Raw genomic sequence first — 21,023 nt, forward strand, 5'->3', positions numbered from 1 at the left:
GAGCAGAATCACTCACTAAAGCACTTTTACTGTAGCTACCTGAAACTTAACAGCTTTCTGTGTACCCTTGAAATTCTTACTTGGGCATAAAACAGAAGTCAAAAGAGAAACAACACAAACCATGATCAATTAGACCAACCACTAAGAAAGAACAGTAGCCACATTGATAGAATTCCACTTTGATTTAGGGTGCTATCTCATAGGTTTATTAACAGTTTCAACAGACTATAGCTCCAGACTTTATCTTTCTAGGAAGACACTACAATAGAAGCCACAGTAGAGACTGCCTTGTCACAAGAGGTACAAATACTTGCTGTATAGATGGAGAAATAAAAGGACAAATCTAGTTGTCTAAAAGACAATTCACTGTACACATTTTATTTACAGTTTTGTACACTGTCTTAGTATGAATGGGACCGCTTTTCTACTTGAGCCATTTTAACCAAAGCAAAATAACCTAAGTAATACAAAGTGTTAAAATACAGCATAAGATACAAAAACAGACATACTATTTCTAGTAAGGAATGTAAATTATGGTGTTACATTAAAAAAAAATTCCACATTTATGTTCAGGAAATCACACAAAAAAGATCACTGATTTGACTGAAATGCATAAATCTGTAGCAAAGCTCTGATGTTACAAAAAAACCAAAAAATTACCAAAGAATGCACAAAATTAACGTTTATTCCACCTTTGTCATATTCCCAGATTCTTCACCAAATGTTACATGAGCAAAAACAACTGAAATCAAAATATCACTAATGTTATCAAATAGGGAAAACAAATAAATTAATCTAGCAGCCATCAGCAGAGGTTACAGCAAAGATGATGCTGTATAAAAAAATTGCTAGAAAACTGTATGCACCATACTCTTTTTCCAAACCAGCAAAATCTTACTGCATACAATACAAATGTAAAACAGAGTAATTTCCTGCAGGTACAGAAATGCAACTTCTTTTCTGAATACTGTGGATAAACAAATTATTTTTTGCAATAGTAATGTTTCTACCAAGCTATTACAGAGTGGGCCAGAAACACACTTATGGATTTGGGGGTGAAGTGTACTAAAATTCCAATTGGTAACTGTTACTTCAGCCAAAATAGAAAAATTGAACATAGAAGTACAAGACAAAGGCGAATGAGACTTCTCACAAATCTTAGCAACATTTAGATGGAAATCAAATTTAAATGTAGTCCACTCTGCTTTTGAAGAGGCTTTGGTTCAGCTCCCAATCTCGATTGCTTGACGCAGTCTCCTATGAAAGAATACTCAGAAGGTGTCGTCTTAAACAACAAACCTATTTTTAGTGGTGGAGCCGCTCTTAGTAGCTGTGTCTGCATGGGACTGATAACCAATGACTATCTTTGGAGGAAGTCCTAATCTTTCCTTGTATACTCTCCTGGAGAGGAAAAGAAATAAAACAACAGTATAAGCAAAGTCCTTAGGAAGGAAATAGTATCAGTACATTTGCTTTTAAGATATGTGGATACCATTAAAAAAAAAAAAAGAAAAAAAGAAAAAAAAAAAAAGAGTTGCCTATTTAGAAAAAATTTTCAAATATGAATACAGGACTTGAAAATATGATTTTTCTAGTGTATTGCATCTCAAACCCACTTACAGTTCTGTAAAATTACTTACCACATATAATAGGACAAGCTCTTGCAAAAAATAATTAACAGGCACAGGCCTAAATAAATGCAAATGCAGGGATTCTATATTGCATTCATGTGAGTATCATTAATACCAGAAAGCTGCATTTCTACACACAGAAACAAAACACCTATGAAGAAGTCAAGGTTCACAATTCCAGAACTACTGAGATGATAAAGTCACCTCAACCAAAGAAAAACAGCAATTCCCTGGTACAGTCAATTTGAATCACCCCACACATTGTGGCTGCAGAGAGCTGCTGTCTTTCCTTTAACTACTGATAGAAAGCAGAGCCCCACAGACATGGTCACAGGCACCTTACCCTACCGAAGCTTTAAGAAAAACCAGCTTGGATCTTATGTCTCAAGACAAAGAAGTAGCAGTATGAGATGCAAGTCACTAATGGCCACTCCTGTCTGGAGTTAGGGTAATATGGGAGCCAGCAGGCAAAATAACTTACCTTGGTCCTTGTATCAGTTTGCAAAAATCTTAACTTTTTCACAGTTCTCTAAAGGAGTCAACTCCTTAGTGAATGGTTAAGACCACTCTAAAATGCTGTCTGATGCCTACTAGGTCTATTGCAACATTCTGGTAGTAGTAGATGAATATCATAGTTTTGCTTGTTTATTATTAAACACTTACCCCTGAAGCCTGAAAACATGACTGTATAATAAAAATGTTAGTAGAAGGCAGACACAAATTCTTAAAGGCCCAAAAAAGGCATGTGTCAAACGAGTCATCAGGAAGTGAAAAAAGTAAGCTGCTATGCCTGACAGTTCAAGTTTGACTTAAGACAGATGCTCTAAGCCAGGAAGATAAGTATTTTCATTGGTTTGCATAAGGTAAATGGCCTACAATGATAAATTTAACAGCAAGTTATTTCAAAGCATCAGTACTACAGAATCCAATAAATACTTGTCTAATTAGTAATTGTAATCACATATTGGTGCAAATAATAACTCTGTAATCAGTAATACTTGCTACACACTAGAGCAGAACATGCATTTTTCAAAGCACAGACTCAATCTGAGATAACTACTGTTGATTACTTAAAGTCTACATCATGCTAGTACACAGGTCAAATAGTTCATAAATCTCAGCAATGCTTTATCTGTACCTAAACAGAGGCAAAATGTAGGAAAACATCTGTAGAGTTTCACAGCACATCACTGTACAGCCTTCTTTTTCTTTTTCCAAATTTAAGAACATCCTTCTGAGCTTAAGACTTACAGCACCTTTCTGTTCCTATCTTATTTGCAAGCATCACTTTCCTGGAAAAAAATCTTACCAATGCTCTACTCTGACTACTCACCTTTACAAACTGGCAGGCTGGAACAGATTGCACATTACCTATAGCTGTTAATTACAATGTCTCATTGTGAAATGAGAATTTTTGCCAAGATTTGTCTATGGGCATGTGTTAGTAACTACTCTGTACTGCTGCACTACCTCCACTGTAGTTTTGAAATGAAGGCTTGAACACAATTTGGCACAGTTACTTAAGCTGGGCATACAGCCCTGCACAGGCTCCAGTTGCCTGAAATGCCTCCTGTATCTAGCCAACTGGCTTTACATGCAGTTACACCTCACAGTAGAGGCACCGATCACATTACTTACCCTATATGCGTAACAGCATCCCTGTTTTCACATTCAGTTGTCCATATTGCTATTTTATCACCCTTAGTTCTAACATTAACAACAGCACCACACACATCATCACTGTAGTCATCGAATGACTCCCCAATAAGGCACAGCAGCTGTGAAAGAGAAAGCAGTTCAGTCAGAATCCTGATCTGTAGGCAAACACTCAGTGTACACAAGGACTGAGGAACACATTTTACTGCCTAAAGCCACTTGCCATACAACAATCATTTTCTATTTATTACAGTGCCTTCTCGAATTTTCAAATCTTACAAGCAAGCATACTCTAGTAGGGCATCTTTCTTCCATTCTGAATTTTCCATTCCTCCTCCTCTGCCACCTGCTGCAAGCTCTGACACAGCTGATCATTTCCACACTGCTGCCTTCCACCCCATCTTCCCAATCCAAAACAAGAATTAAAGCACTATTCTTCTTTCTAGAGAATACTTAATACAGATGGACCAATCTGAAATTTTAGGTGTTTCCATCCATTATCTAGGAAAAACCTGTTAAGGACTATTTGCACATCACGTACATAAGGTTTAACTTCAATGCTGAAGTTTATCAATTTAGAGGTAAATCTGACCACAGCCAGATAGTGCTATCCAATGAAGTGTTACTTCCTATTGACACAGCATTTCCATAAACTCTAAAGTGGACCTCAACGGGAGGGTTTAATACAATGCACCAATGCAAGTGCACAAATAACACAAGATTCTTCCTCCCAGGTTTCTAGCAGTGATGTTTGGAATAAGCCAGGAACATCAGACTGAGCAGGGTCACAGCCCTGCACAACATGCTAGCTGTGGAAGTAGTATTTAATCTTCAGCTTGCAACTTGAAAGCAAGCAATCCTGATATTCAAAAATAGTGTTTTTTTTATGCTTGAGACAGATTCACCTAGACTATGTTGAATTAAAAAATAATTCTTTCTGCACATTAAATCTGCAAATGGATACTCATTTCCTTCACTTCCACAGTATATTAAATACACTGCTGTTATATCAGTTTTCTGGTATCACTTATAACACTTGGAAATTCAACATGTTTGTAACTTTTCAAACAAAGCAGGTCTTCCAGTACCCATAAGACCCACAAGGGCTGGCTTACTCGAGGAAATACAAAAAGGACAAAGAGTGCTAATGAATAAATCAGATATAATTAGACATGCTTTAAACATTACACCCAACTGCAGGCTGCTCACAATCACTGAGTAATTCAAGCCATAAACAGTTAAGATCAAACCACACACACATGCAAAATATCAACTGTCTTAGTTCACATACAAGCAAAGATGACTACCATGCTTAATAAACACTACTTGGGTACATTTCTCGTGAACGTTGCACAACAGGGAAAAAAGTCTTCTCAAATGAAGTCTAGTTTACTGTTAAGATTATTATATTGTAATAAAAATTTGTTCCAAAAGGGAGTTATAAAGGCTTTGATTTCTATTGCAGAAAATTGGTTGCATATAATTACTGAAATTAGAGGTGACAGGGTTGTTTTAGGGCACATATCACAGTCACCTGGGTATTTAGGCTCTGTGCCATTGCTCACTGCTAAGCAAAAAGCAGAGCCCTCTAGCCTTCAGTTTACAGTTTATCTACATGTTTCCAAGCCATATGTCATGGCTATGAGCAGTCAGGAGTCACACATGCATTATGCCAAGTACATGCAACATGATGTTAATTTGCTCATATGCAGTCACACTGCCCAGTACTGTAATACTCTCTTCAAATCACAACTACAACAACTACAAAGATCCAGAAAATTCTGACATCTTAGACACCTCTGCTTTGATTCTGAAGGCCATTTCTCCCTTTCAAAGGGGTGCAATACTCCTTGCCTCTCACAAAAACAAGGACAGAAAGATAGAGAGATTTGCCAAGACTGCTGTGCATTGTTCTGTCTGCAATCCATGTCCCTAAATCCTAAACTGCACTAGACTGTCTTAGGCTATTCTGTCTCAGTTCCTAGACAACACAACAATTTCTCTAATACATTTACTGCCATCCACACTAGAAATATATTTACCACTCAATTCTATTCCAGAGAGATAACAGCTATGGAAAAAAAGTATTTTTATGGTGTGTACATACAGGATGAATGTGCTATTATTGCCTATCCCAGCATTAAGATAAATATAGAAAAAAATTTCAATGTATCTTGTTCAATAAAGCCAAAACTTGAAAACTATTCGCTTTTTAAAAAAAGTGTTTGTAGATCAAATTGTTTTATCAATTGAATCAGCAAGCTGCACTCAGGACAATATATTATTTTCACAGTAGTTCAACAGTAATGTTCTGTACATTACACAGGAAAAGCTTTATCTGTCCTGCAGAACTCTCTCTGTTGCTGCCTGTTACAAGGAAGTATTAGGCAGCATACACCCACACGAAGGATCACTATTGAAAAAACATGTTTCAAATACAGCCTGTCAATAAAACCCTACAGGACACTGCTGCCAAGAAGTTAGAACAGTGTAGCACACAAATACCAAATCAGTTAAATATATTTTCACACAAACATAACACTTCTCAGCTGCCACTGGTGCTTACTGTCTCTAGCCAGAAGCGATCAAGGTCACTTCGTCTCTGCTGCTTGTTTAGTGTAATTAGCCATCGGCCTCCTCGCTTGTTTTTTTCATCTTCCCACATGGGCTCAATCCCATCCTGCAAAGAAAGGCCACAAGTTAAATCAGACTCCATCTCTGTTTTTCCTAAAGAGCCACCAAAAGGCCAGTGATAACTGGAACAGTATGTTAAAAAGAAGGATACAGCTGAAGATACAGACAAGAATGTCCAAAAATACTGTCTCACACCAATATCAAACTTCCAAAACAACAAGTACACACTAATAATGAATTTTTAGTTATACAGAAGCATCACAGTCCAGGCAAAACAAAAGTCTTAGCTACATATTACATTAAAATAACCCTGAGGCAACAGGCAAAGACAACCACTTGCTTTGCCCTGCATGAAACCAGAATGCAGCTGCTAATTTTATCTGGAGTCCTTATTTTATGTCTTGCACTCTGTGCAAGATCAGCCAAGTACTTCACGTGTGCATGATTTTTTTCACTGAAACAGACAACTTTGGCAGTCTCTCAACAACTTCCTTCACATACAAGGTGAAAATAAGAGGGTTTTCATCGTTGGGGAGAAAAAAAAAAAAAAAAAAAATCCAGATACACCTTCCAAACAAGATCTTATTCACATTTTGCCAGTGACCCTGCACTGAAATAAATGATTCTGCATGTGCTGGTACAGCAAAGCAGTCAGCTACTGCTCCCATATCAACCAGCTCTGCTGCACTGTATAAAGTCATTAAAAAATGAAATGAAGAAATTCTGTTAAGAATTGCACTACAGAACTTATGGGTGAAAACCAAGTGATCAACATGCAGGATAAAGTGGTGTCTTCTCACTTGAAATATAACACCCTCACTGGCAGCTGCAGAGCTTAAACTACTTCATCACCTTTAAGAGGACCTCTTAAGAGGTCACAACTGAAGGACAAGCGGTAAGAGAGCCTAAAAGCCTGAAACAGCTGCCAATTCTATACCTGCTTCATGAAGTTAATTACTACCAAATTAAGGATTCATGCAAAAAATACAAGCATTATCCATAGATATCCTAATCTCTGAAGGGCCTACAGCTTCTTAAAATTCTGGTAAGGTTTCTCAGTCACCTACAATACCATAACCTTCCCAAACCCAAGCAGTGTCACCTCTTCACTACAAAAAGCTGCTGGGTCTACAAACAGTGCAGAGTCTGCTGAGGAGGCCCAGCCTGTGGCTACATTTTATGAGCAAAGGAGGAACAACATACCAGCACTTCAGGGACTATTCAGGTGCTGGAATCCAGAAGGAAACTGGATGATAGAAATACTATTAAGGTTATGAAGTGGGGCTCTAAGCTAAATCCTATCTCCACCCCAGCTGAGGCATATTTTCATGTACACTTTCCTATCAGCATTTCCTATTCGCTAGCCTGCACACTTCCTCAGCATGTTCTAATTGTCTATGTTGTGTGCACTTTTCTATTTCATGCATAAGTAATTTAGCATTTAACTGGTAGTACAAAATATAACAGGAGTACTGTGCATCTGGCTAGTAGTACCCATAAGGAATACTTGGCAACATTGCTGCCTCCCACAGACATTTTAACTCATTTCACATCAAGTGAAATGTTTCACATTAGAAAAATTTACACTTAATTGCTTGCACAAGCATCTCAAATGTAGAATGAAGACTAATACAGTCACAGATTAAGATCTATCTGTGCTACATGTTAAAGCTTAAGTGCTTGCAATTTCAGAAGTAGTGACAACCTGATTTTCAGACAGCACCTATTTGGGACTGCCTCAAAAAAATTAACACCTTTATGATATTCCCAACCGTGTTCCTAAACATCTTAAGTGAAATATTTGGACAGTGTCTTGCTTAGTCAGGAAACCATACATGAACATCCTTAACTAATAAAAACAAAATGTTAGCAAGCCTACCTTAAAGAGCGAGTAGTCACAGCCAGGCATTAAATTACTAGAGAGCTGAATATGGTTGTATAAACTATTGGAAGGAAAAAAGCGGGATTAGAAACTAAGCATTGTTTTAAGGTACAAAATTCTTAAAGAATTTAAGACATATGACCAAACAAAACACAAAAATTAAGGGGCAATAAAAGTTTTTTCAGAAGCAATTCTATTTCTAAAGTATTTTTAACCATATAAAAGTATCAGTATTAAGATCGTTTAGGCTTAAAGCAGCAGAATGGAGTAAGAACCCCATAATTGCTTTTAAACACATTTTCTATGCTTCTTTAAAACTAGTTCTAAGGTTTAGAACTGAAGTTCAAAGTTATTAGGAACATAACTCACTGGGCTTTCATGGCAACAGGTTCAGTGTCCATATGTATTCCATACATTAATGAAATAAGGTAACTGTTTCTATTTCTAGGGCTACTCTCACACTGAGAATTTTTTAGGAGAAATGCTCAACCTTGCTATTTGATAGAGTACTCTAGGTATGACTGCTGTAGGCCTGATAATTCAAATTAAGGACTCAAAATGCAAGATGATAGAGAAAACATATACTCAGAATTAAATTTACAAGTGTGCCACTCAGAAAAATAATCAAAGGAGAACACAGTGTCTCCTCCTCAAACAAGGAGATAGATGTGTTTTTTCACCCCTGCACTGTTAGAGTCAGACTTCAGAAAGAGTACTAGACATATTATAGCAAACTGTAGCCCAAAACTAACTAATACTGAGGCACAGTTCAGGATCAAAAACAAAACTGATTACTATGATGTTTTCTAACACTGAGAAGTCACGCACAGGAATTTATAACACCAGTTACAAATTTAACATTTTGCCTCTTTGAAGTTTACTTTGACACTGAAATTTTCTCCCCAGAACAACACACCTATTTCCCACTCCAACCACAAAGGAGGTGTAACTAAACTGCTGGTGGCTGATTTTATACCTTCACTGCACACATCTAGATTAAGCACTTTTTAATTACCAAGACACTCTAGGTTACAAAAGCTCAAAAACTCACACTTAACTTTAGTAGTGAGCTTCAAACAATTCAGCTGCCCATCACATACCCCCAACCACTCATCTGAGCGAACCAGAGTTTGCAGTGACACCCACAGAAGGAAAGGCAAACTGGTTACAAGCCCAGAATCCCATTCCCCTGCCAGGGCTGCACCAATAAAGTTCATGAAAAGGCTGAAGCATTTTTTCCTCCCGGTGCCAATGGGTCACTGATGGGTACTATTACTACACTCAGGCCCCAACTCCCACCATGGGGATCACATCCCAAAAAAAAGTATGTAACAAAAATAAGAACCCTACCAACTCAATGTAGCATGAAACACCAAGATCAAATACATAAAGCACTTTTTTCAATTTTACAGCCCTTGCATTCCTTCCATGTTTCAGCATTATGGCAGGCAAAATCTTGACTGAAGCAAGTGCTTAGGAAGCACAGGTCCACATTCAAAGGCTTTGCATTGCTATTGAAGGCAAATCACTCTCATAGACCTTCAACTCAGAATGGAGGTAATTTCTTCTGTAACCTCTAATGAATTTTTTTCAAGGATGCCATTAATCTGCATGAATCTCAAGTACTACACTCCAGATTCAGGCACACTTGAACATGTGACATGAGCCAGTGGTCAGTTTAATCAAGGAGGAAGTTGTGGGGCCATGGAAGTGGCAATCAGTTGGCCACCAGAATTTACAGGTTCATATTAATATGAGATAAAAATTAAATGTTCTACATGTCTGTCACGTACATGTGAATATAAGCAGTGTAGTATTTCAACAAGACAACATGCATTGAAAGGAAACTTCTCCATTTACATTTTCTTCAAAAGACTTCACCTTCAATTTTGCAAACATTGCAGATTAAACATAAGAATTTTCAGTTAACCGAATACTTCATGGGTTTTTTGACTTGGATATAAGCCAAGAAATCCCAGAATTATTGTGCAGATTGAAAAATCTTTACTTACGCCCAAAAATCTTCAACAGTATCGAACTTTGAGATAAGACGAAGATTTGCTTGCCAAGTTTTGCTCTTGTCATTTTTAAAAAACCAGAGTGCCCATCTAAAGGGGAACAAAATAAAAACATCTAGAAATTAAAGTATATTAAAAATGCAATTATTTCCATTGTTATATTCAAACTAATTGCGAGCCTTAATATATTATGAGCATGGAGGTCAATTTTCATCAATAAGCTACGTGATCAATTCTTTAAAAATCAACAATGTTTGTCCTTTCGTTACAAGAAACATGACAGATTTTATCAAACCATTAGGTAAATATTTTAAAAAGCTTTGGAATTCTTTTAAGACTCTAAACCTCAGATGTTTCGCCTTACTGTCACTGCTAAACTGCAATCCCCTACCACAAACAACTGATTATGTAAAACAACACCAACTGTTCAAACTAGGCTCCCTGGCCAGTAATTTCCTTGTAAAGGTTACATAAGCAAATTGTATCACTCCAAAGCTATGCATGACATGAAAGATTCCCAAGCACTCACATACTAGGAAAGCATAAATTTTAAAATGGAAGCTGCATTAAGCTTACTAATGACAACCACCTCAAAACCCCAAAAATTGGTTGTGTCAAGTTTTAAAATTAGCCTATATAAAGACAAGACTAAATGAAAAAAACTCTCTGCCGAGTACAAGTAACAAGACAAAATTGAAGCTTTCACATAAAGAAGCTCTTTCTGAATCTAAAAAGCATCACTGCAGCAATTTAAAATGCTGGAAGAGGATACCTAATGAGGCATTTAATCAAATAGTTGGGGTTTTTCTTCCACTCTGATCATTTCAGTAGTATTAAAATAACCCAGGTTAGAACTAGACTAGATTTATCTTCTCTCAGCAGAAAACTTTAAGTCACTATGTGTCAATCTATTGTTTTGAGACCCTTACTGACATTGCAAATCTAGTTTTAAAAGTTTGCTCCTTTCCAGTAATAGCCTCACTACACTTGTAAAGAAGTGTCAGCATCAATTTAATCAAGGGGTTTAGAAGAAAGAAGGGAGGATGAAAGCTGAAAGACAACAAAGAAAATGGAATGCATGCAGTATAGCACCACAGGGAAGCATTGTTTTCCACACTTGCTCAAAAGTTAGAAAAAGAGTAAGGTATCATTTGGTAAAAGGTACCTCCCAACAATAAGTACTGAGCATTTCACAGTAACTCATCAGCTCACTTAGAGAAAATTACTTCCAAACTGGTCTTTTTGAAGCTGTTAAGAGGGCATGAATTTTTCACTAACTTTGAAATATAATTTTACTGACACCTTAACTTACCTAAGTACAAGGCAGAATGCAAGGTTTTCCAGTTCTAGTTGGCATCAGCTTCACCTCAGTGTCAGCCTCTTAAAATACACCAGACATAAGCAACAAAAGCTCTGCCTGCCTCCAACTAAAAGCAAAGCCATGCTCCTTCAAAGCACCTGGCTGCATTTTGAAAACTTGCAAATATTTTCAGATTCTGTTAACACACTATCTGAAGAAGACTCTGAATATTAACATCTGGATCAGAGTCTCCTTATTCTGCAACTTCACTGCAAAACTCTTAAAAAGAACTAACTTCAGAACTCCTAAAATACTGCTAGAGAATGCAAGGTCAGTAACAGCTGTAAAGCCACAGGCATTTTTCTATCCCTGGCAAAACTACAATCACATTTCTGTAGCATTTACCTGTTTTGTAGTGGATGTTTAATATACTGTTCAGGGCTGGCAACCTCCTGACTAGGTGCTGGCTCAGTTTTCTCCTCTTCTGTAGGTTGGGGGTTGGGAGTGGTTTCCTGTTTGAAGAAAGGAGTTATTAATACATTCCTTCTCAATTTTTATTGAAGTAATTTAAGTCTCTGAAGTTACTTTAGAAAGGGTAAAGCTAAGAGTCTCTATAATTTATCTTGGTTAGAGGCTCAAATCACATCATAGAAACACAATTTGTACCCCTTTATTCTTCAACATCTGAACAGGCCCTACAATAAACACTAACTACAGGAATTCACATTCTGCTGTTCAGTGATTTGCTTCCCATGCAATTTGTTTCCAAAATGGTTTACTATACATACTTGTCTAATTCTGAAATGCTTTTGAGTGCTATTTCAGAAATAAACAATCTATGTGCATGTCTACAATAAATTCAGAGTAGTAATTTCAGAATTAAAATTATTTGTATTGGCGTCTGACAGAGCATCATTTGAAACAGATGTACAGGCTCTGTTATTTAGGAAAGCATCTATTTATACAAATAGAAGATAAAACTGAAGTTCTTAGATCTTAAAATCAGCTACTGCAAGCAGCTAGAAGCCAAGCCAGTGTGTAGTTATCTTTTTATTTGCAACATTATCGTGAACAAAACAGCAGAATTTAAACACAGATCAGCTCTCAAATTTCCAACTGAAATAAATGTACTTACTGGTTTAGTATGTATTAGATTGATTTAAAGAGTTCTTTTTTCAACTTTATAGAGACAGCTCTAGAAACATTAAATATACTTTAACATGAAGTAGTAAATTATGTTCTCTTTGCATGCAAATCCACCCGGGCTTGTCATTCAGTTCGAGAAGTCACTGTGTCAGGTTTGAAATTCTAATGCCTTTCCTTCAAACCAGGGAATACAAAGCTTTATTGTGAGGCCAAGTATCCCTGCCAGTTACCACCATCCCTCCCTGATCTGCAATCCATGCTAGAATATTACAAAAACACAGAGTGAGGACTGTAGCTCCTACCCAAAAGCTAGCACAAAAATGCCTATACAGCTGACCCCATGAAAGAAAAAGCACTTCAATAGTATAAATAAAAGCTAACTACAGCAGACTTAAAGACTCTAGACATTTCCAAATGTGGCAACAGAGTAGTATTTAAAAATTAATTTAAATTTTGTGGTTTTAACAGAACAAATTAACATAGGACTGAATTAAGTAATGTTAAGTAATGTAATTAACAAAACAGTTTACTGCAGGCTTCCACATACATTTATCACACCAAAGCTGTTGAAAAAAGGAATGGATTTGAAGTGGTAACACTGTTCAATCTTCACAACCAAGCTGGCAAACCTTTCTGGATAACACCTAAAGATCCATCTTAACAGGGCTTTTTTTTCGTTATCAATATATTTAGCATTATTAGCATGATATGTTTTACATCAGAGAAGTTACTCCTTTATGGTTGAAAAAAAATCAAGTATGCTTTAGTTTAATAGCCCACCTAGAAAAACAGCTCATGACATTCAAGAACACTCACATGCACCTGCATTCACAGCAAAGAGACTGAAATGCCAAGATCTAACAAGAACACTTGGCCAGTGCTTTGATTTACACAGTACAATAGCACAATTCCCTTTCTCTTAATAAAACTAAATGCTTTCTGAGGATTCCCCAAAGGGATCATCACTAACAAACCCACAGAAACACACTGTTGAACAATCTGTCACATCTCCTCCAGTGTAATACTATAAAAAGCTAAGCAGACCTTCAAAAAAATCTCAGTAAGTTCTTCAAATTCTATCTAGAAATAGAATTTCTAGTGTTACCCCCACTTTTTTTTTTTGTATCCTTCAACTTTAATCACACAAAACCATCCCACTGAACAATTCAAGACAGACAGTGCACAAAAGCTGTAGAATTCACCCACGAAGAACTTTAATATTTCCTCCTTCACATTATCTGTATTATATTACAAAGAAACAAACATAGACAAGTAAATATTAAGTGTGGCCCGTTTAGGGGCTTCTGAACAGAAAATTCAGAAAAGTTTATGCGCAAATACAGTAACTCTACAAGAAAAATTCTGCTGATATTCTGAAAAAACGCGGTTTTGTGCTACAGCTTGCTTTCAGTCACAATACTCTGCAGTTGTGACATCTAATATTCACAACTGATTTACAAATGCTATTACACTAGGAATTTTAACATCAAAAAGACTCACTCTTGTTGAATGCAGATGCAGAGTATCTTCCAAAAACAATTTCAGCTGAGAATCTCATGTTTGCTCAGTGACTAGCTTTCAATATACAAAGACCTAATCCCAAGGGCTCCCTGGTCAGTCTCCCAAAATCACCACAACTACATAAAATGGAAGAATCAATACAAAGCCACTGAGCACATGAAGGGCCAAACTGTTTCATAATTTCTAATGAAAGACAACATTAGGAAGAATTAAGGTAGCACATTCAGACAAAAAGAAAAATGCAATGAGCCTCAACACCTGCCTGGTACACTGATGATCATCCTTCACACAACTACATGAAATTCTATTTTTGGACAAACAGAAGACATCTGACTCAGCACAAGCATTTTACTTAAGCCACCACAATATTAAATCCCTTTAGATATTCTGAAAGCTACAGGGCATTAATGAAACTCTGACTAACCATTATTCAAGCTCCTGTCCAAAGCAGAGAGAACAACAGCTCAGTTCCAAGACCCAGCTAACTATGACCTTGGCCCAGGACTGTGTCACTCCCCCCACAAAAACTGTGACACCAGAACCGACTTTTTGTTCGGCACCAGGCTGCCTCATCAAGGATAGCTACCCAGGTGTAAAGTTGGAAGTAGAAATTATTATTAAAAAACATTATTTCTGGCTGGTCTCAGAGAAAAGCCTAAAGTAGCTAATTTTCACTTTCTTCAATTTCCCACAGCCATCAAGCAAAACAGAAAAAGAACCATTTTAATTGTTGGCTTGTTAACCATTATCAGCTCCTATTTCCTTTCATCTTACCTGTATCTCACTATTCTGAGTACCAAAATGAAATGTTTGTATACCAAAGCATTCTTCATTATTAGTCAAACAGAAACTATATAAGTTCATTAATTGGTATTTAAAGTCCATTTGAAGTCCCAGTATCCAAGAAGTTCTACAAGAAATTTCACAGAATCCTAATTTATGAATACGACATGAATTAATGTTATTGTCTACATTTTAGCAATTCACAGCTTGAAACCCTGGAATTGCAACACTATTAACCTAAGTCAGACTGACTCCACCAGCAGTTTCTGGACTACTATATTTAGAACCCTTATAATGCTTTACCATTGCTCATAACGAATGTATTCTTTAACCTAAAATTGTCTTTACACTAAGTAACCACTGATTTTGCTGCTTTTAAAATATAAGTTTAATATAATGCTTTTAAAATATAATAAAATAGGGTAGTATTACCAGATAAACTGGAAAGCTTTACATGGCCAATCCCACTTCCCAAATACAAGACAGCACATAATTAAGTGACATTTATTCACTATCCACATGGTTTTTGATGTAGGAATCAGCTTGCAGAAGTCCATGAAACATTTGCCTACTCAGCATTTAATGACTGTATATCTGCAATTACTTGGATTCTGACACTTGCAGATTTAATTGATGTTATTTACTCTTTCTCCACAGCACATAATGACCAACATATCAAAGAAAGGTGTGCATGACACTGGGACAGGAAACAAAGAGCATTTACAGTAAAAACTGCTTCATCAGGCTTGCCTATTAAGGAGAACAAGCAGCTTGACTACGTTTTACCACGGGTTTTCAGATGCTGCCCAGACCACATTCATGTCATTAGATGTCTACAGAAGTGGTTTAGCAAGTCCAGTTGGAGTGCAACAACTATTGCCCAAAAGGACATAACCTAGCACTAATTATGCACTCTTGGTGAAGGCTAAGAGAACTAATTAGTGGAAGAGGCTTTCCAAGTCTTGTTGCATTAAAGTTACATTCCAGAGTTTTTACCTCTCTTGTTTCTGGTTTCCAAAAGAAGAAAACTGCATGCCCCAGTTACCTGATGTCTTGGGAATAGCAATTTCTACTATCTGCTGGTCCTTAAGCATCTTGCAGGTAACTGCTACGATACTACAGGTAGGATCATTTCCAAGGCAAAAGATTCAAGAGCTATTTATTTCAAAACATTCTGGACAAAAAAAAAAATTAAACCACACCCACAAGAAAGAATTATAGCCTGTAAAAAACCAAACCAAGTGATTTGACACAACTCTGAGGAATGAATGTACAGTGGTAAAAATCATAAGTAGTATATGTAATAGCAACTGCAAGAGAGGTACTAAAAGCCACCTGTTACCAATTTAAAAGCTAGAAGTAGATTTCCAGACCAGGACAAAGAAAATATTTCTACTTGTGACACAAGGCCTAATAGAGAGCAACTATCCTAACTGCATTCATCATTACTTAGAACACCACAGAGTTTTAGAAAAGCAATCACTGAAAAACATGAAATCTGATTTTAACTGAGTGACATCCCCCCAAATTACAACAGAAGTGCAACATACATACAGGAGAACAGGAATAAAAGACTAAGTAAAAAAAGTCACACACTTCCTCCAGGGTCAAAGGTTTTCTAGGAAATATCTCAGATTTAAAAGATACAAAGACTATTTATAACCCCCTTGACTTCTGCTGAATGGGTTATATATACTTGAAAATACCAATCATATTTTCACCATTTAACTCACAAATTTCTAACTAGCATTATCAAATAGCTTACAAGGAATATCAAACTACCTCAGTATCTTTGTGGTTTTTGTAGCTTCCTAAGCAAGTTGTCCTTGTGCTAGAATCTCTTACCCTAATCTGCACTCTGCTGCTGGAGCACAGAATCTACCCACGGGATGAGTTTCCACATCTAACATTCTGTCAGTTCTAAAGCACCCAGACAAGAAAGTTTCCCAAAATTGATGGGGAGAACAGTTCAGATGACTCAAAGAACAAAAAGCCTCTAGTCTTCCCAAACACTCCTACAAAAGACCTCCATGTTTAGCAAGTATACTTGAGCCCCTGGTTCAACAAGCATAGAATTTATATCTGCTGAAAACTTAAGACACATCCAATCTTCAAAAAAAGAATTTAATGTAGAATGAATGAATGGTCAACAGAGAGGTCTTCAAAGAAAAAGTACTGGATGTACAACTGGTACGCCCAGTGACTGCAAAGCATGTCATACATACAGGTTATCTGATGAACAGCACAAAACACAAGAGAAACAGACATTCATTTAAAAAAAAAAAAAAAAACCAAAAAACTTTTAAACAGTTAAAACTTTTCTGCCTTACATCAACTATACAGAACCAAGGACAACTGGCACTTTAAGGCTGCTAACAACACTCGTGTTACAGCATACTTACATCTGTACATCACATAGTGATACCTTCCTAACCTCAATGTCCTATAGAGGAACAGGTTTTAAACTTGAAGGATGAGGACTACCACAAGCTAATAAACAGCTTCTAAACTCAAGTTTAACCTCAACTATCCAATATTTCAAAAGTGAAAGACAATTTAAAGGAAAAAGTCACATTAATTCACATTTAAAGTCTGCATTCATCTTTCACGATGCAGGCACTCTATATCCCTTATGTAATTCTCCCCTCCATCTCCTCTAAATGCAAAATAATCTTTACACAGCTGCCAAAAGGGACACATTTTCTCATCAAAAAGTTTCCTATGTACCTCCACACCTGCAGGTAGTACCAGTAAATGAAATACAGCTTGATTTCATATGCTATTTTTATGCATTTCTTTGAAATAACTTTAGTATTTTATATGTGTGTGAAATGCAATTATTCAAAATTGCTTTCAGTAAAGCATTTATCGCAAAAAATTTACAATATGTGCAACATACTCCTCTTAGAGGAAGCACCATACTCAGAAATGTTATTTACAATTCAAAAGCTTATGATATTCTCAATTATAAAACAGCATGAAAGATACATCTGTCCTCTATAATTTTAGAAAAATGAAATGAGCAAGTTCACAATACTGCAGTTCAATGCTATACTGACGTCAAACAGAGCAGGTCACCGAGTTTTACAGCAGAAATACCCAGCAACAAGAACAAGTCTAAAGTTGAATTAAATAATAAATTTTAAAAATTAAGTAAATAATACAAAATAAATACCTTTCAGCCTACATTGAATTTTAGGAGCTATTATGAACTCTCCAGAACTTTAAGGTCCTACACTACATTTATAACCCCTTGAGATAATTAGTTTCATTTAAATAGAGTTTTGAATCCCACCTATGTATGATTACCTTCTCAAACAAGCACTTTTCAAATAACATAACTGAAATGTCATTGCTGTATGCTAAAAAAAAAAAGTGTTAAATTTACAAGAATTACATTTATAACAATAATTGCCATTAAGCAAAAATATAAAAGAACCATGATGCAATTTCCAATTTGCACAATGAGGGCTTAGATTTGTATGCACCTAGAAGTTATGGGCTTTGTGCAGCTACATTTTAAAGCCATCTTTACTAAAGTGTTACTACTGACTTTGTTGTTGACTTTGTGAACTTTTGCATGGTATTATCTGATCATGCTTAATCCTCAAAGGCTATATGAGCACCCTAACAGGTGACACTTCTCAAAAATTAGAGTATTTTAAAAAGAAAAACCTAGACATCACAAGAAAAACTGAGAGTTTTAATCTATCAGTGTTGCAAGGCTTAAGTCGTCCCTACAGTGAAGTAGTAATTGTGCAATTGGTCTGTGTTTATTTAGAAAAATCTTGCTTTTTTGACAACTAATATGGGACACTCTACAGAACTCTAAACTCAAGCTTCCGTATTTATTAACAGTCTGAAACATTTTTCAAGTCTCTTAAGACTTTCAATGTATGTTACTTTTGAAACCATGACAGTCCTAGAAACATCACTGATCTTAGAAGAAGCCTGTATTAAAAAAATCCCAAACCAACCCATTCTCAGTTATATTTTCATTTCCCAAGACACATTCTCCCACCAGGAAAGCATTACAGACGACATCTCTACAAACCTAGGACCAGACTGCAGGTGAGCAACAGAAAGGCCTCCCAATGATCAAGAGGTAATCCCTAACCACACATGCAATTAAATTGCTCAGCTGCAAAGCACGCAACACTCTGCATCTCAGTCACTGCACAAGTCCAACTTTAGGCTTAGGTAAGAGAAGTGAGCCACCTACAAGGACAAGAAACAAGGACTTAGTCATTTACTTCAATTTGAAAATAAGCAAGCATGGGTGGTAGCTGACTCCTGAATGCAAACATAAAGCAGCTACAGCAGAACATTCAACAACTATATTAATTAAACTGTTGTTAATGTTACCCCATCTTCTGCTTTTAGGGGCTCAGCACAACTGCTCATGGTGAACTGGATCTGGGAAATCAATCTTGCTGGGACACAGCACAGCAAAACTAATTATTTACTTTCTGCTACATTAGGCCCAGATCTACCTTAACGTGCAGAGAGTGTTAATGGAGAAAATGGTGCAAAGTCAATTTTTGTGCCGGCAGCACAGCAAAGAAAGCGACAAGGCCCAGGTCTTTAGAGAAACTTCAATTACTTATGGCTGTATTACAAATTATTTATCACCATTTCTGCTAAGCTCCAAAATCACCACGAAGCAGTGCACTGAGAAGAAGCCCTCATCTTCAGGTATATGGACACAGCTCAAAGACTGTGAAAACAAAGAGTTGAACACTGGCTGAAGAACACAGGAAGGGTGCTGCCGATGGTCTGTCTTGCACTCTTAATAACTGACACTCCCCCTGAACAGAGCTGCTGTCACACAATTTATAAATGCTGACCCACTTCAACCTCTGCCTCATAGGCAAAAATATGGGGTTGGGTTCAGAGAAAAAAAAAAAAAAAATTTGAGTGAAAAATCAGTATCCCTTACACAAAAGGGAGAAATTAGTCTTTATTTAAAACCACTGATTTTCAAACTTTTTTCACTTGGTCTAAATGTTACAAAGGCTCTCCAAACAACACACTATTTATTCACAGCTGGTTAAGCACAGCAGCAAGAGACCAGCCCTCCTTAACTGTGTTTTCTTGAAACCCTAACAGAGTCTTCTCTTCTGCTGTCCTCTCCTCATGATACACAATCATGTGGGATTAGAATAACAACTGTACTTGGATCACTTCCAGCTGCTCCAGCTCATTATGGAAGTGCAGGCTAGGGCTACATTTGTAAAACCAAGCATAGTACCATGAACATAACTTATAACCTGGAAAAAAAAAAAAAAAAAAAAAAAAAAAAAAAAAGAAAGAAAGAAAAAAAAGAAGCACCGAATTATCACGAAAGATCTGAATGAAACCCCAAACCCTCGAATGAAACACAACCTGGAAAAGACGATTTCGTTTGCCGAGTCTCTCCAGCCGCGCTCCCTCACGGCGGTGCCTCTCCCGGGCCCCGGCGCGCCGGGATCGCGGCCCTTGCCCGCAGCCGGAGGAGCCGCCCCTCGCCGCCCGGCCGGCCGCGGCGGCGGGAACCAACATGGCCACCCCCACCGCGCCACATGCGCCGGGCGGGCCGGGCGGCCGCCGGGGCCGCGGGCGGGGCGCCACACAATGGGCGCCGCCGGGCCGCGGGCCCCGCTCCCGCCGGGCCCTGCCGGAGCCACGGCCGCCGTGCCCGGGCGGCGGTGCCGGCACAGCCACAGCGCCCGCCGCCCCCTCCCCCGCCCCGGCCCCTGCGAGAGAGCGTGCGCTCCTCGCCGGCCTCCCCGGCCGGCCGCCTCCTGCCTGCCCGCCCGCCCGTCCGGGCGCCCGCTGCGCCCTCGCGGCCGTCGGAGCGGCGCCTCGACGAGGAGGAAGAGGATAAGGATGCGGTGGGAAGAAGGCAAGGAAAAGGCAGGCGGGAGAAGGGAACGCGGCACTCACCGGCTCCACCGCCGCCATCTTAGAGCGCTCGGATCGCGGACGCACCGCGGGGCGGGGCGGGGGCGGGTAAAGGCCCCGGGCCGCACGCGATTGGCCGCCCGGTGGCCACGTGCGCCCGGCGGCCGTTTGGGGCGCGCTGCCAGCCGGGAAATGTAGTCCTCGCGCGCGGGGGCCGCCGGGAACCCCTCCCACTGCCGCCCGGGCAGGAAGAGGCGGGCGGGTGCTGGGGCGCCCTCTGGCGGCCATTGCGGGAGCGGCACCACGCGCCGGCCCGCGCTGAGCGCACGGGAATTCCACGAGCGCCAGAGCCACTCGTGCCCGAGCACAGCGGGGTGTGCTTCCCTGTCCCCCGAACACAGCGGGGTGTGCTTCCCTGTCCCCTGAACACAGCGGGGTGTACTCCCCTGTCCCTCGAACACAGCCGTGTGTACTCCCCTGTCCCCCGAACACAGCGGGGTGTACTCCCCTGTCCCCCGAGCACAGCCGTGTGTACTCCCCTGTTCCCTGAACACAGCCGTGTGTGCTCT

At 38.6% G+C, this 21,023-nt stretch overlaps 1 protein-coding gene across 2 annotated transcripts; it reads right to left on the reverse strand.

Annotated features, from left to right (window-relative positions):
- Positions 1 to 667: 667 nt before the first annotated feature.
- On the reverse strand, positions 668 to 20,644 carry EIF4E (eukaryotic translation initiation factor 4E). 2 transcript variants are annotated; one of them, XM_056490941.1, is made up of 7 exons: positions 20,497 to 20,644; positions 11,527 to 11,633; positions 9,816 to 9,911; positions 7,801 to 7,864; positions 5,854 to 5,967; positions 3,270 to 3,409; positions 668 to 1,401 (listed from the first exon to the last, which is right to left on the reverse strand). In XM_056490941.1, exons 1-7 carry the CDS (start codon positions 20,512 to 20,514, stop codon positions 1,287 to 1,289), a joined length of 654 nt encoding a protein of 217 aa, XP_056346916.1. In that variant the 5' UTR covers positions 20,515 to 20,644; the 3' UTR covers positions 668 to 1,286. The 2 variants fall into 2 exon arrangements, with proteins under 2 accessions (XP_056346916.1, XP_056346915.1); XM_056490940.1 differs by lacking the exon at positions 20,497 to 20,644 and adding an exon at positions 19,957 to 20,149.
- Between the last annotated feature and the right edge of the window lie 379 nt (positions 20,645 to 21,023).

Source organism: Oenanthe melanoleuca, chromosome 4, assembly GCF_029582105.1.
Source record: "Oenanthe melanoleuca isolate GR-GAL-2019-014 chromosome 4, OMel1.0, whole genome shotgun sequence".
In the NCBI taxonomy this organism is placed as follows: domain Eukaryota; kingdom Metazoa; phylum Chordata; class Aves; order Passeriformes; family Muscicapidae; genus Oenanthe; species Oenanthe melanoleuca.

Coding starts and splice junctions, on each gene's coding strand:
- EIF4E (XM_056490940.1), bottom strand. CDS start 20,112: ATGTTGGTTCCCGCCGCCGCGGCCGGCCGGGCGGCGAGGGGCGGCTCC. Junction 11,634..19,956: donor AACGAAATCGTCTTTTCCAG/GTTGTGTTTCAT, acceptor TTCTTCAAACAG/GAAACCACTCCCAACCCCCA. Junction 5,968..7,800: donor GTGACTACTCGCTCTTTAAG/GTAGGCTTGCTA, acceptor CTTTCTTTGCAG/GATGGGATTGAGCCCATGTG.